This window comes from Brachyistius frenatus, unplaced genomic scaffold, assembly GCF_029030835.1.
Source record: "Brachyistius frenatus isolate BFR_SWC_R1_liver_20210118 unplaced genomic scaffold, ASM2903083v1 Contig_146, whole genome shotgun sequence".
Lineage (NCBI taxonomy): Eukaryota > Metazoa > Chordata > Actinopteri > Embiotocidae > Brachyistius > Brachyistius frenatus.
This window is the reverse complement of record NW_027210745.1, coordinates 129,405-141,605: the sequence shown is the minus strand read 5'-3', so window position 1 is coordinate 141,605 and position 12,201 is coordinate 129,405. Positions and strand designations below refer to the sequence as shown.

Genomic DNA, 12,201 nt, shown 5'->3' with positions numbered 1-12,201 from the left:
CCACAACAATCAGACGACTGTTTCCGGTTTGGGCATCTATCTTTCAGACTAAAAGCGCGGTTACCCTCTTAGCGCCACATTATCAGGGGGTTATCGTTGTATAAATGAATTGCATCATCTCAGTTTTAAGTTAAATACTCTTGATTCAACTCTTCTTATGTAACCTACCACTTTAGAGCTTCCTTATACAACAGATAGTCTTTAACTGCAGTTAATTTTAAATTGCTGTAGATCCATCAGAATGTAATGGCAGAGCATCTCAGTGTAAAGTTAAAATATTATTTAAGTGCACTGACATTTTGTAACATGTGCATGTAACATTTGTATACGTGTGCATTTGTCCTTGCAAATTCTGTAAAAAAAACAAACAAAACAAAAAAAAACAACCGGTGGTGCTTTTGTTTTGAAACAAACGTCCCGGAAGCCTGTTTTGCGTGGATGAACATTGTGCATGTCACAGGGCAGGTCCTACACTTTATGTAGACTGTATCAAAACTGTGGGTGGAATATCAGACACCTGAACAGATATCGAATGGTTTTTAATCCAAACATGATGCAGATTTAGACATGAATAATGGACTTGTGGTCTGCCAGGCGATGAAAACAGAAGTTACACGGAAAGGAGGAGCATCCTGGATTTGAGAGTTGACCAAGAGAAGCCCGCATCTTTTGACATGAAATCCCTTTGATAAGGACTCAACCATGGCCGGGTCATTAAGTTAACGGGCTGGGGAAAATGAGTGCCGTCAGGTCCTCCGGAGCAGGACTTTCCCAAAGGCCTTGATATGACAGCTCCGGTAAGAACGAGTTATTTTTGATGCAACATGTGTGCTCAGACATTGTATGGATGTTCAATGTGTGCAACCCTTCGACTCTAACTCCGCTGTCCCACTTTCCTGCGGCTCATGCAGATGCTCCGCTGGCTTTGCCTGCTCAGCCTGAGCCTCCCTCTGTTGTTTTGGTTTGCACATGTGATCACACGGGATGGTCCGTCGCCTGCTGCGCGAAGCTTAGGGCTCAGGGGCTACACGAGGATCAGTCCGGGCAGGATGGACCAGGTGAGGGGGGGCCCCCAGGGGTCTCACAGATGCATCTTCCAGAGATTTGGCTCCAACTCAGCTCATTGATTCTTGGTGACGTGAAAACTTGGTTTAGATTCATACTCAACATGTCAAATTCCGCTTCTTCTTTTTTTTTTTAAAGTTTGCCCTGTTTAACTGTGATTATTTACATTAACATTGGGTGAAGCTGTTTGTTGTGTATAAATATGACAAAGAAGGCTGAAACATGCAAAACATGTCAAACGAGGCCTGAGTTAAACTGATATAATTTGATATTTAAGTCAAATATATTCTGCTAGTATTTTTTAATTATGATAATGATTTAAAAAAAAAAAAACAGGTTACATAGTCACAAGCCCATTCTATACAGAAATCCCACAATATTGCCCAAAAGAAGAGGTGTCATTTTACCTACTTTTCTTTTTTACAAAAACTAAGCCGGCATAACGCTCCACCTCCCCTCAGTGATTTTACATAGCAGGCCAGCTTTCTGGAATCAGAGACTCAACCATGGGGCATGACATGTGCCACAAGATCAGCAATACAGATAATAATAGCGCAACATTTCCATCTTGAGCAGGCTGAGTTAAGGGGGCCATACATTCGTAGATATATAATGCTGGGCAGCATAAAAAACAAGTTATAAACAATGCAATTAATGTTTTTACGTACAAAACCCCCAAACTAACACTGTCTTATCTTGCCTGTTTTTCCTCAACAGTTCCTGAACATGCACTGCAACCAGTGTGCCTTGATCTCCAGCTCCGGTCAGATGCTCGGAGCTGCAGCCGGAGAGGAGATCGACAAAATCGGATGCGTGATCCGGATGAATAATGCGCCCACATCAGGGTTTGAGAAGGACGTTGGGAGCCGCACCAACGTTCGGGTCGTGTCTCACACAAGTGTTCCCCTGTTGGTGAAAAACGAGCAGTATTATTTCCAGCAGTCGGCAAACACCACGTACGTGTTCTGGGGCCCCGAAAGGAACATGAGGCAAGACGGGAAAGGACACATCTTCAATGTCCTCCTGAAAATGGCGAGGAAGTATCCGAACGTCAGAATATACACCGTGACCAGAGACATGGTTCAGTACTGCGACAGCGTGTTTCAGAATGAAACTGGAAAAAACAGGTACAGTGTGGGTTTAACATCCTCACAGTATTATTTAAAAAGCATGAACTGATGTTTTCTTTGTACGTAAAGGAATGAGTTAAGCAGAACAGTAAACAAACAGAGGACAATAAATTACAACTACTAAACCTCTAGTAAACGCATAAATAAACCTCCACTACATTCTTCCAAACCTGTTTACACGATGTTGATTAAGCCCGTCTCTGCCAGGTAAACTTCTCTGTATTTCACAGTATTCAGAGTTTTTAAATCTGATGTCTGGTGAGACAATCCCGCCGGCCGGATGAGTGCGTACTGGGCATGCTCCATGGACAGAGCATGTGCGCTACAGACTTCCACCAACCGAACTGTCTAACTTTCGGTTTAGCCCTACGCTACCTTGATTGGGGATAAACTAAATCAATTGCATGGCACTTCTAGACTTTCCAAAAATTATTGTACCAAATGGATCGAATTCTGACAGTGAAATTAGTCATTTACCTATAACCGTAGCGATGGAGGCTCCATTACAGTAAAGTGATGTCATTTTCTGAACTTACCAGACTGTAGCTGTTCTATTGTTTGCTTTTACCCACTTAGTCATTATATTCACATTGCTGATTTTGGATCAAAACTCCCATCATGATGTAAATATTTTGTGAAAGCACCAACAGTCATCCCGACAATATAGTCTGAAATTGAATGTTTGGTGTCTCACTCAGGATGAAAACGGGGGCGTTTCTCAGCACCGGATTCTTCACAATGATTCTGGCGATGGACATGTGCGACAGCATCAATGTTTACGGAATGATTGACGATAACTACTGCAGGTGAGACCTTTATGAACTACACTCAAGCTACATCTTTTTTTTTTGTATTAAGTACCATAAATAACCTCTGGATCTTTCCTCCTCCTGACAGTCGAGTCAATCACAGCGTGGTACCTTACCATTACTACGAGCAAAACCGAGTCAGCGAGTGCAGGATGTACAAGGTCCACGAGCACACGCAACGCGGCGGCCATCGCTTCATCACCGAGAAGGCCATTTATGCCAAATGGGCGACGCGCCACAAGATGGAGTTCAAACACCCGCCTTGGAGCCTCTGAAGAGTTTAATCCTAAAACTAAGATGTTCCCTCACGTGAGGGGATATTTATTATTTTTCTGGATTTTAGTCTTATTTGTTAAAAATAGTCGTGTTTCTGGAGCAGGTACTTTAACGATTACTGGTGGACTTTTCTTTCTTTTTTTCTTCTTTTTACCAACTGAGCAATTTATTAAGTAGAAACAGCCACATTTGGTACTTTTCTCATTATATAATCCAAAACAACAGAAACATTATATTTCTGGCAACAACTGTGACAATGTATCACCTTCAGTATTACTGAATATTTCCTTTATATATATATATTGCCATTAATATGAATACTGCTAAAGCATATTAAGACAAAACTTGGCACTAAAACCAGTTGATACCAAAGCTTACAATTTAAAATTTCTTTATACGTGTGCCTTGACTTTCAGTCTTATTCTGCACAATGTTGTACTCATGCTGCAGTCCGGCCTGTGAAATTTAAAGCTGCTACCTGCACCGTTACCCCACGAGACAGGCAGTGTAATATTTAGGGCTGCAGTTAAAAATTATGTTCATGATTGGTCAAATTTATTGATTACAAATGGTCAGAAAATCAAATGTTAAGCAATTTACAATCTTAACAGTTTAAGAAAAACATCAAGAACCAGAGCTTTTGACATTCTTGCGTAAAAAAAAAAGACTTAAAACAGTTCATCAATCATCAAAAAAATAGCTGGGGAATTTTCTATTGGTGTAATCAACAAATAGTTTCAGCTGTAGTGGTCAGTATTTTGCCTCAAAACATGACAATCCTCTCAGTGAACCATCAAGTTCAAAGCTCAAGTAAAAACTAGCGTCCAAGGTCACAAAGAAAAACATCTCTAAATGTTGTTTTGTACGTTTAATATTATGCTGATAACCTGCCATGATTGCAACCAGTGTTAAAATGTGTGAAATTTCATGTAAACAGTACTGTATTCAGATGTTACCATAGTGGGCTGAGTGCCATTAAACTCGGTGATTGGGCAGTTGTGGCATCAGTGGTTTAACATGGAGCCACACACTCTTTTTCACATACATGACACAGTATGTGCAGTATGTGTGATAAAGTGGGAACCACCCACAGAGCAAACAGTATTGAAATGTAACTGCAGTGGTCCCACGCTTATATTTCCACTGAATAACGGCCAAAGACACAAACATTACATGGAATTTGAATGGTAAAAGAATACCAGCAGATCTGCGTGGTTAGTGTATTTAATATTATGTACTGCTGCTGAGGGAAATGGACACCCACCAGATTTCCTGGAAGGCTGATGCAAACCGTGCACCTACACTGGTGGCTGCGAGGCCGCCGTGAGTCATCCGAAGCTTTTCATGATTTAATTCTGCACACAATTGCAGCCAAAAGCTAAAAAAAAAAAAATGGAGGCGCCTCAGTGTCTTGTTTTAACTTTAAAAGTAATTGGCTCAACACCATGAACATAAACATGACTTATTTGTCCTCGAGACCTCCACTTTAACATTGGTTACCCGTTATATGATGCTTCTTGTTTACGATTAAAACTATAGCGCTGCCTTTGAGTTGCATAATGCTTATTTTGTGATTAATCCCAAAGACTGTAACAGTATTTGCACTACTGAGCAAGTTTATTACTAAAGTGCACATTTTAAAATGTAAATAGTTTGCATTAAATTGTATTATCAATCATGTTTTAGTAACCACAAGTAGCTTACTTGTGTAGTAAGCACTGCAAGGTAAAAACTTGAATGTAAACCTGAATGCAGGTCACATCTGTTGAGAGACAAGCGTCATCATGAATAAATCTGCTGTCAGATGAATTCTGCTTGTGTGTGTTTGGTCTTTGTGTCCATCCCTCTGAAATCGCCTGCACATGTGACTTTAGTTAAAGGCTCTACACAGTAACTACCTGATCAAACATCTTCTGGAGCCGGGTAAATGTGTGTAAACTCTACGTGATTGACTCACTTTCTGTTAGCGTTTGTTGTACATGTAAAAGTGGGAAGAAATTTGGCTTTTTTTTCAGTCAAAAACTGAGCAAGAAGGCTATCAACCAAAAAGATCTCATTCGTACAGCTTTTTGAAAAAAATTGTATTTTAAGTTTTAAGGGCATTTTCGCTTACTACAGATTACTTTAGATTTTTAGATTAATTCTAATTCCTTTTTTTTTTTTAAATACATCAGTTATTTTCAGATAAATTTTTTGTTGTTGTTGATTTAGCTATTAATAATGATGCAATTAAGACATTTGAATACGCTTTGAAAGGGATGTTTTACTGTAACTATCTGTTTTCAGTTTTTAGACTTTTTCTCTCTAATCTTTTATTTTTTTTATTTTTTTATAAAGTATTGGACCAAGCATTGAAATCAAAGCATGGAAGATGTTTTGAGGGGTCAAAATCACTGTTTGGTGGCGCTATTAACATCTCTGACATCTAAAATGTGATGTGACCACACTGATTTTTGAAACAGGTCACAAGACTTCAAAGTTGGAAACGACTGGTTTTATCTTTAACAATGTGTTGTATTTTAAAGCTTCTTACATTATCTATTGTGTGAAATCTTATTATTAAAAGTAACAAAAAGCTACCAAATAGCCTAAATGGAGTGGAGTATAGAAAGTTTGCCTATTTCCCTCTGAAATGTAGTGGAGTGAAAGTATGGAATAGCATTAAACAGAACTAATAATGTAAAGTACAAATTGTACTTCCATTACTTGAGTAAATGTACATGATATGGTCTACTGTATGTATTGTAGATCTGAGTCTTCTAAAAGTTTACGCAAAACTTTTAATTCAAGATTAAAAGCAAAAGAGAGAAAAATAAGCCCTTATTTGTTTTCTGTGTTGGATAAATGAATAAATTAAAAAAATAACCATTTTCTTTTTCATTTTCAAAATCTGCAGTCTCATCTAAAAATGAGAACAACCAATATTACAAGCGTTAGTTAGGTCTTTTATATATATAAATATATATATATATATAGGTTTAAAAAATATGCATTTCAGATTTGTTTTATTCATGAACATTTATTCTATTTTTCAAAACAAAAGTCTTGAGTTTCGATTTTGTTTTGTGCTCTCTAAATGGTTCTCCCGACTTCACGTCTGAGTTTAGTCCCACCAACTTTTGAGCAGCTGGACTCTTCCGTCCGTGCTGCAGTGACAGACGCGGCGATGACGTCACCAAGTGGCGCAGGAAGATGGGGGACGAGGGAGCTGAGGGAGTCCTCAGACCGAGACCACCGACACCATGACCAGGTAAAACCCGGATCAGCTCCGGGGTTTCCGTTAACGCGCTTTCAAAAAAAAAAGTCGAGCTGGTTAATATCTAAATCCCATCAGCGGGATGTTGGTTAAAGACGGGGGACGTCAGCTGACGGTGTTGACGGAGGGCGGCTGCGCACGAAGCCTGTTGTTGTTTTCTATTTAGCAAAATATATATATATATATTTTTTTTTCTTCTGTATCCGCGACGTTAGGATAAAATACACCTCAAGATTGTAGCATATTTCCAAACCTCCTAGTGGCTGTAAATACTCTACATTCTTGAATACAGCTTTGACATGACGCGGTTTTAAATTACATGCGTGTGCGTGTGTTTGTGCGTGTGTTTGTGCGTGTTGGTCCTCCGGTTAGGTACGATGACACGGAGCCACAGCCCGGGTGTCGGTACTGATCAGACAGCATGGGACTCCGGCTCAGTGGCAAGGTAAGACAGACCGACCCGGAAAGGGTGTGGACCTCCGACCCTTCATCATCATCATCATCATTGTCATTCGTGCAAAGAGTGCAGTGAAGTACTAATACCACGTTGTGAAAATAATCCACTGCAAGTTTTGCACTCAAAGCCTTACTAATGTACCCAAAGTGCTAGTTACATACAAATGCATTTGGTATGTAAAAAAAAAAAAAAGTCAAATTAGTTTTAGGATCATTTTCACTTCATCGCTGTTAAGTAAATGCAATGCGGTAAAAAGTTGATTCATTCGCTGTGAACTGTAGTGGGCTAAAAGTATAAAGGGGCACAAAATTCAGGGACTGTACATATAAAGTGTATACGTTTGTATTTAAGTAAATGTTCTTGATTACATTCCACCGCCGTTGTTCACACTGCAGGGACAACAGAGCCACAGGATGGTGATCTTTGCCGCCATCTTCGTCCTGATGACGCTCCTCATCCTGTACGGCTCCAACAGCAGCGCCGACACCATCTACTCTCCCATCCACATGGCTACCGGTCACGCTGCCAAGACTACAGACCTGAAGAAATGGGCCGGGAAAGAGGGCTACGTGCCGTTTTACGGCAACAAGGTAGGACCGCACACATACCTTAAAATGACTGTATTCATGTGAGTAAGACAAGGTTGTAACTGTAAATAGCAGCGGAGGATGTAGCAGAGGGGAAATGTGTCTAATTACTGCCGCACTGAGGAAATATGTTGGCAGAAACTGAAACTAAGCCTTACAGGATGTGAGTGAACTGCACGCAGATCAGTCATGTACATCAGCCTGAACTGTGAACACCATATCAAAAGATACTAAAAAAGAAGTGGGACACCAGAAGAAAACTGCATCCACACTCGGTGTCAGTGAAAGGCAACAACCACGTCCCTCTAGGTCACATCAGCGCGCTGCTGCAGCTTACGTAAGGTGATTAATTTAAAATACTCAGAACAATCACTCAAAAGCAGACAGCGTGATAACGTAGGTGAACTATTCAATCAGTCGGGTGTCCTTTCGAAATAACGCTCTCCTGTTCTGACGCTTTCTGCAGTATCGGCTTGTCACCATCATATCCGTCATTATACATGAGCTGAAACTGAAGATAAACAACTACATCCCCTTGAATCACAGGGCGCTTTTTCTTTGTAATTTCACTGAAGAAACAGGAAGCCGCAGGTGTATGGTGCAAATACTGTTCGGAGCATGTAAAAAAAAATAAAAAAAAAAGAAGCTATTACAAGGAACCGTGGGAGGGTAGAACCACCTACAGACGATCAGTGGGTGACAATCGTAGGAGAAATTTACTCGTAGGAAAAACTGACACGTGTATTCAGACTATGAAAAGCACAACTGGATGTAAAAGGGAGAAAAATGAACTCAGTTTGGCGATGCCAGAAAGGGACAGTGAAAAATGAAGAAAATCAAATGTATTTCTAAGGATTGTTTGTTCTTCGTTAGGGACACTGTTTACTGTGCCACGGATCTTTAAAGATTTAAGGGGGAATAAATAACTGGAACTAGTGATGAGGCTATACAGTTAAAAATGACAATTTGATGCTATTCAAACACTTCTCACTATTCCCGGTCGTGTGAACTTTTTACGTTTTTTTACAGTTCACCCTGAAGGGAACATGAATGTGTGTACCAAATGTCGCAGCATTAAAACCAACAGTTGAGAAGCTCTTTCACTCAAAACCACACAGACGTCAACTTCATGGTTTTGTTCGAACCCTCTGAGCCGTCTGAAAAGTCCTTCGGATTCATCCTCTGGGGATCATGAACATCTCGACCAAAACTTCACTGCAATTCATCTATTAGTCGTTGGTTGGACCGACGCGTTGTGCTGCTACCGTGTTAAGTTGTAACTAATGATGAAACTCATTTAAATGACTCGATGCTCCAACCAGCAACGTGAACTTCTTATTGGCTGCAGTGTTAACTGGTTTTAACCCCGAGTTGATCATTATTTGCAACTTCAACAATTTATATCAGCTAATGTAAATATTGCAAATTTAGCTCTTACAAAATGAATAAAGAATAAGGACGGGTTAACAACTCCACTTAATGTCTATAGACTTGTTGTTTTAACACATTGACTGGTCTCTCCCTCTCAGAGTATGACCCTGCACTGTCAGAACTGCGCCCTGGTGACGAGCTCCAGCCACGTCCTGGGAAGTCGAGCGGGAGAAGAGATCGACGGTACCGAGTGCGTTATCCGCATGAACGACGCCCCCACGTTGGGGTACGGGTCTGACGTGGGGAACCGGACCACTCTGAGGGTTGTCGCTCACTCCAGCGTGTTCAGGGTGGTTCGACGGCCGAACGAGTTCCTGCAACGACCAGACAGCAACCCTGTGATCGTCTTCTGGGGACCCCCGAACAAGATCGGGAAGGAGGCCAAAGGGGCCATTTACAGATTGATCCAGAGAGTCAGCATGACCTACAGCAACTTGTCTTGTTTCAGTATCTCCCAGAGCAAGATGCACAGATTTGACACTCTGTTTCACAGAGAGACGGGACGAGATAGGTGAGTATCAAGGGAGCCGGTATAATGTTAATCATGAATCGCCGTGTGCAAAGTGTGATTAAAAAGTTCAGAGACGGCTCCTGTTGCGCACAAACAGAGTGCAGCAGAGTAATGTGCGCAGAGCAGGGGGAAGCAACAACTGTGATGAGTAAGTATTGCCAAGTTTCGAAAGTTTCGTTCGAAAGCCAACGGCAATGACCCAACGAGCTGGGCGAGATGTTTTTGAGTGGCATTTACGTTTCAAGAGGGGAAGAACGTTACTGTAGAAGACCAAAGAAGACGCGTCGAGTCAGGAGCGCAACCAGATGGGTTTTCTTTGACATATACGGGGTTGTGCTGCGGAAATTCGCCCCCCGAGGGGTCAGACTGTCAACACCGAGCTCCACTGTGACGTTCCGAGGCGTCTGAGGGAAAACATGGAGCGCAAATGACCCTGAACTGTGAAGCAATGGCACTTTGGTTTTCCAACATTACGACGAGTTCCCCACCCCGCTGTACCAGGCGGATTTGGCTACCTACGACTTCTTTGTGTTCCCCAAAAACATGACACAAAATTTTACTTGTGCTCAAGTTTCGGGTCCATGTTCCAAAAAAACTTATCACAAAAATGCGCGTAGCTCAGGTCACGTAACTTGAAATACTTAATCAGAAAATGTATCGCTCCCCCCCCCCCCCCTGCAGTTCATGTGCAACATAAACAGTCTCCGAATTTCACCGACCTCCATATCGGCCCCCAACATCACATTCACAAACGTTTTTTTTTTCTTCCCCTCTGATCAGGCAAAAATCTCACTCGTGGTTGAGCACAGGCTGGTTCACAATGGTCATGTCCATCGAGATATGTGACAACATCAAAGTATACGGGATGGTTCCGCCGAATCACTGTGGGTGAGTATCACCTTACCTCGACTCTTTAAAGCACATCGACCAGTTAATAACCGCGGAGAAACTGACTGTCAACCCAGATAAAAGATATTAATTTTTTTTTTTTTTTTTAAATCCCTCTTTTTCCAGAAAAAAACCTGCATCCAAGAAGATGCCCTACCACTACTACAAACCCAGGGGACCTGATGAATGTGTGACGTACATACAGCACGAGAGCGGCCGGAGAGGAAACCACCATCGCTTCATTACGGAGAAACAGGTGTTTGCACGCTGGGCAAAGCAGTACAACGTCACCTTCAGTCATCCCAAATGGTGAAAGGACTGTTGTGAAAACCACAAAGAGATCCCGGCCCTCACAAGAACGCCTGAATGAGCACGACGTATTCATCGTGACTTCCCCAAATGAGACTTTAAAAAAAAAAAAAAAAAGCCTTGCAATGAATGACCGCTGTTTTCAGGAACTGCCACGAGGGTGAAAGAGCTTTTGGAAAAACCTAATTGAGGAGATAAATGGGAATGTTTTTCTCATCGATTCGAGAGGTTTCTGAAAAACTATAAACTCCACATTGACTTGTTGGAGCCCTCTGACAAGTGTTTTTGTAAATAGAAAAGAAAATGAATTTGAGAGGATTTTTTTACATGTTTATAATATTTTTGTTATTATGTATTGAAAATGTAGTCATGTTTCCCATGTTGAGAAGGGATTATATCAGTGAGCACATCTAGTTAGCTATAAGTGCCCTACAGCATACACTCTGCAAAGCTCTTATCTCTCCATTACTGAGATCCTGTTCTACAGTTCTTGCAGCCAGAGCTGGTAAATCACTAATCCAATCTACAAACAATCGATACTGTGGCCTTACGACACGGTGCATGAGCAGGATGGTTGGGTACAGTGAAGTTTTACAAATCAAAACAGCACTTTTTCAATATCTCAGCCTGAAGAATATAACATTTTTCTTCATACATTTTCATTTGACATAAACAGTGAGCTGCGTGCATCGTTGTTTAAGGTCTTAGCACAAAGCGCACACACATAGAAACTGAACAGAAGTCCAAACTGTGATTTCAATCAGGAAACAGTCCAAAAAAGGTTAAGTTTACGACGCTGCACAGCTTTTAATGCTCGCTGCTGCAGACACATTGTGATTATGGCTCAAAAAGTAGCAGAAAAACAGCTCCAGTTAAGAGACCTTAGTGTTAGATTATTATTTTATTTTTTTTAAGATTTCACTGATTTTGGTTTAACGGTGACAAAAACTTGACACCATTATTGGAGCTACTGCAAATTATGCAGCATCAAATTAATGTTAGAAATACCGATATAGCCTCATTTTGAAGATATCAATACTTCACTGTACCATGAATATTTGACTTTTAACCCTGATTACCTCAGTGGTATTGGAGTGCATGCAGCTTAAGTTCAGGAAGTCCACAGAGTGCATCATGGTCGTGTTATGTATCAGTATGTTAATCTTCAGACTGCACGAATTAAAAGTGAAATTTCAGTTAACGCAGAGAAAGGTGTCTTTTGCAAGTAATTCATCTGCATACATACTTTTTTTAAAGATGATCAGGAGAGGCTCTCAACGTGCTTAGATAGTTATGATCAGAAGTCGGCCCTGATGATTTCTTTGAAATCATTAGTGAACAATGATTAAGAAGAAAATACATGAAGCACATCGACTGTCGTGCTACGTAACCGAGATTAAAATGCCTGCTAAAACTACTGAAACAAAAGCGTATAACATTGATATTGTTGTATTTTATATGAAGAACTGTAAATGGAAAACC

The 12,201-nt window shown here is 40.9% G+C and overlaps 2 protein-coding genes across 2 annotated transcripts; both read left to right on the top strand.

Annotated features, from left to right (window-relative positions):
- The first annotated feature begins 460 nt into the window (after positions 1–460).
- On the top strand, positions 461–5,089 carry st6galnac4 (ST6 (alpha-N-acetyl-neuraminyl-2,3-beta-galactosyl-1,3)-N-acetylgalactosaminide alpha-2,6-sialyltransferase 4). Its single transcript, XM_069715674.1, has 5 exons — positions 461–797; positions 912–1,058; positions 1,783–2,192; positions 2,894–3,001; positions 3,093–5,089. Exons 1-5 carry the CDS (start codon positions 786–788, stop codon positions 3,277–3,279), a joined length of 864 nt encoding a protein of 287 aa, XP_069571775.1. The 5' UTR covers positions 461–785; the 3' UTR covers positions 3,280–5,089.
- Positions 5,090–6,445: 1,356 nt separating this feature from the next.
- On the top strand, positions 6,446–11,930 carry st6galnac6 (ST6 (alpha-N-acetyl-neuraminyl-2,3-beta-galactosyl-1,3)-N-acetylgalactosaminide alpha-2,6-sialyltransferase 6). The gene is made up of 6 exons (XM_069715622.1): positions 6,446–6,530; positions 6,909–6,981; positions 7,389–7,583; positions 9,110–9,522; positions 10,303–10,410; positions 10,537–11,930. The coding sequence occupies exons 2-6, from the start codon at positions 6,958–6,960 to the stop codon at positions 10,721–10,723; spliced, it is 927 nt and encodes a 308-aa protein (XP_069571723.1). The 5' UTR covers positions 6,446–6,530; positions 6,909–6,957; the 3' UTR covers positions 10,724–11,930.
- Positions 11,931–12,201: the final 271 nt, after the last annotated feature.

Excerpts from the sequence above, each read along its gene's own strand:
- st6galnac6 (XM_069715622.1), top strand. The coding sequence starts at position 6,958 with ATGGGACTCCGGCTCAGTGGCAAG. Across the intron at positions 7,584-9,109 it reads TGCCGTTTTACGGCAACAAG|AGTATGACCCTGCACTGTCA; the intron begins GTAGGACCGCAC and ends TCTCCCTCTCAG. Across the intron at positions 10,411-10,536 it reads GTTCCGCCGAATCACTGTGG|AAAAAAACCTGCATCCAAGA; the intron begins GTGAGTATCACC and ends CTCTTTTTCCAG.
- st6galnac4 (XM_069715674.1), top strand. Across the intron at positions 1,059-1,782 it reads GTCCGGGCAGGATGGACCAG|TTCCTGAACATGCACTGCAA; the intron begins GTGAGGGGGGGC and ends TTTCCTCAACAG. Across the intron at positions 2,193-2,893 it reads AATGAAACTGGAAAAAACAG|GATGAAAACGGGGGCGTTTC; the intron begins GTACAGTGTGGG and ends TGTCTCACTCAG.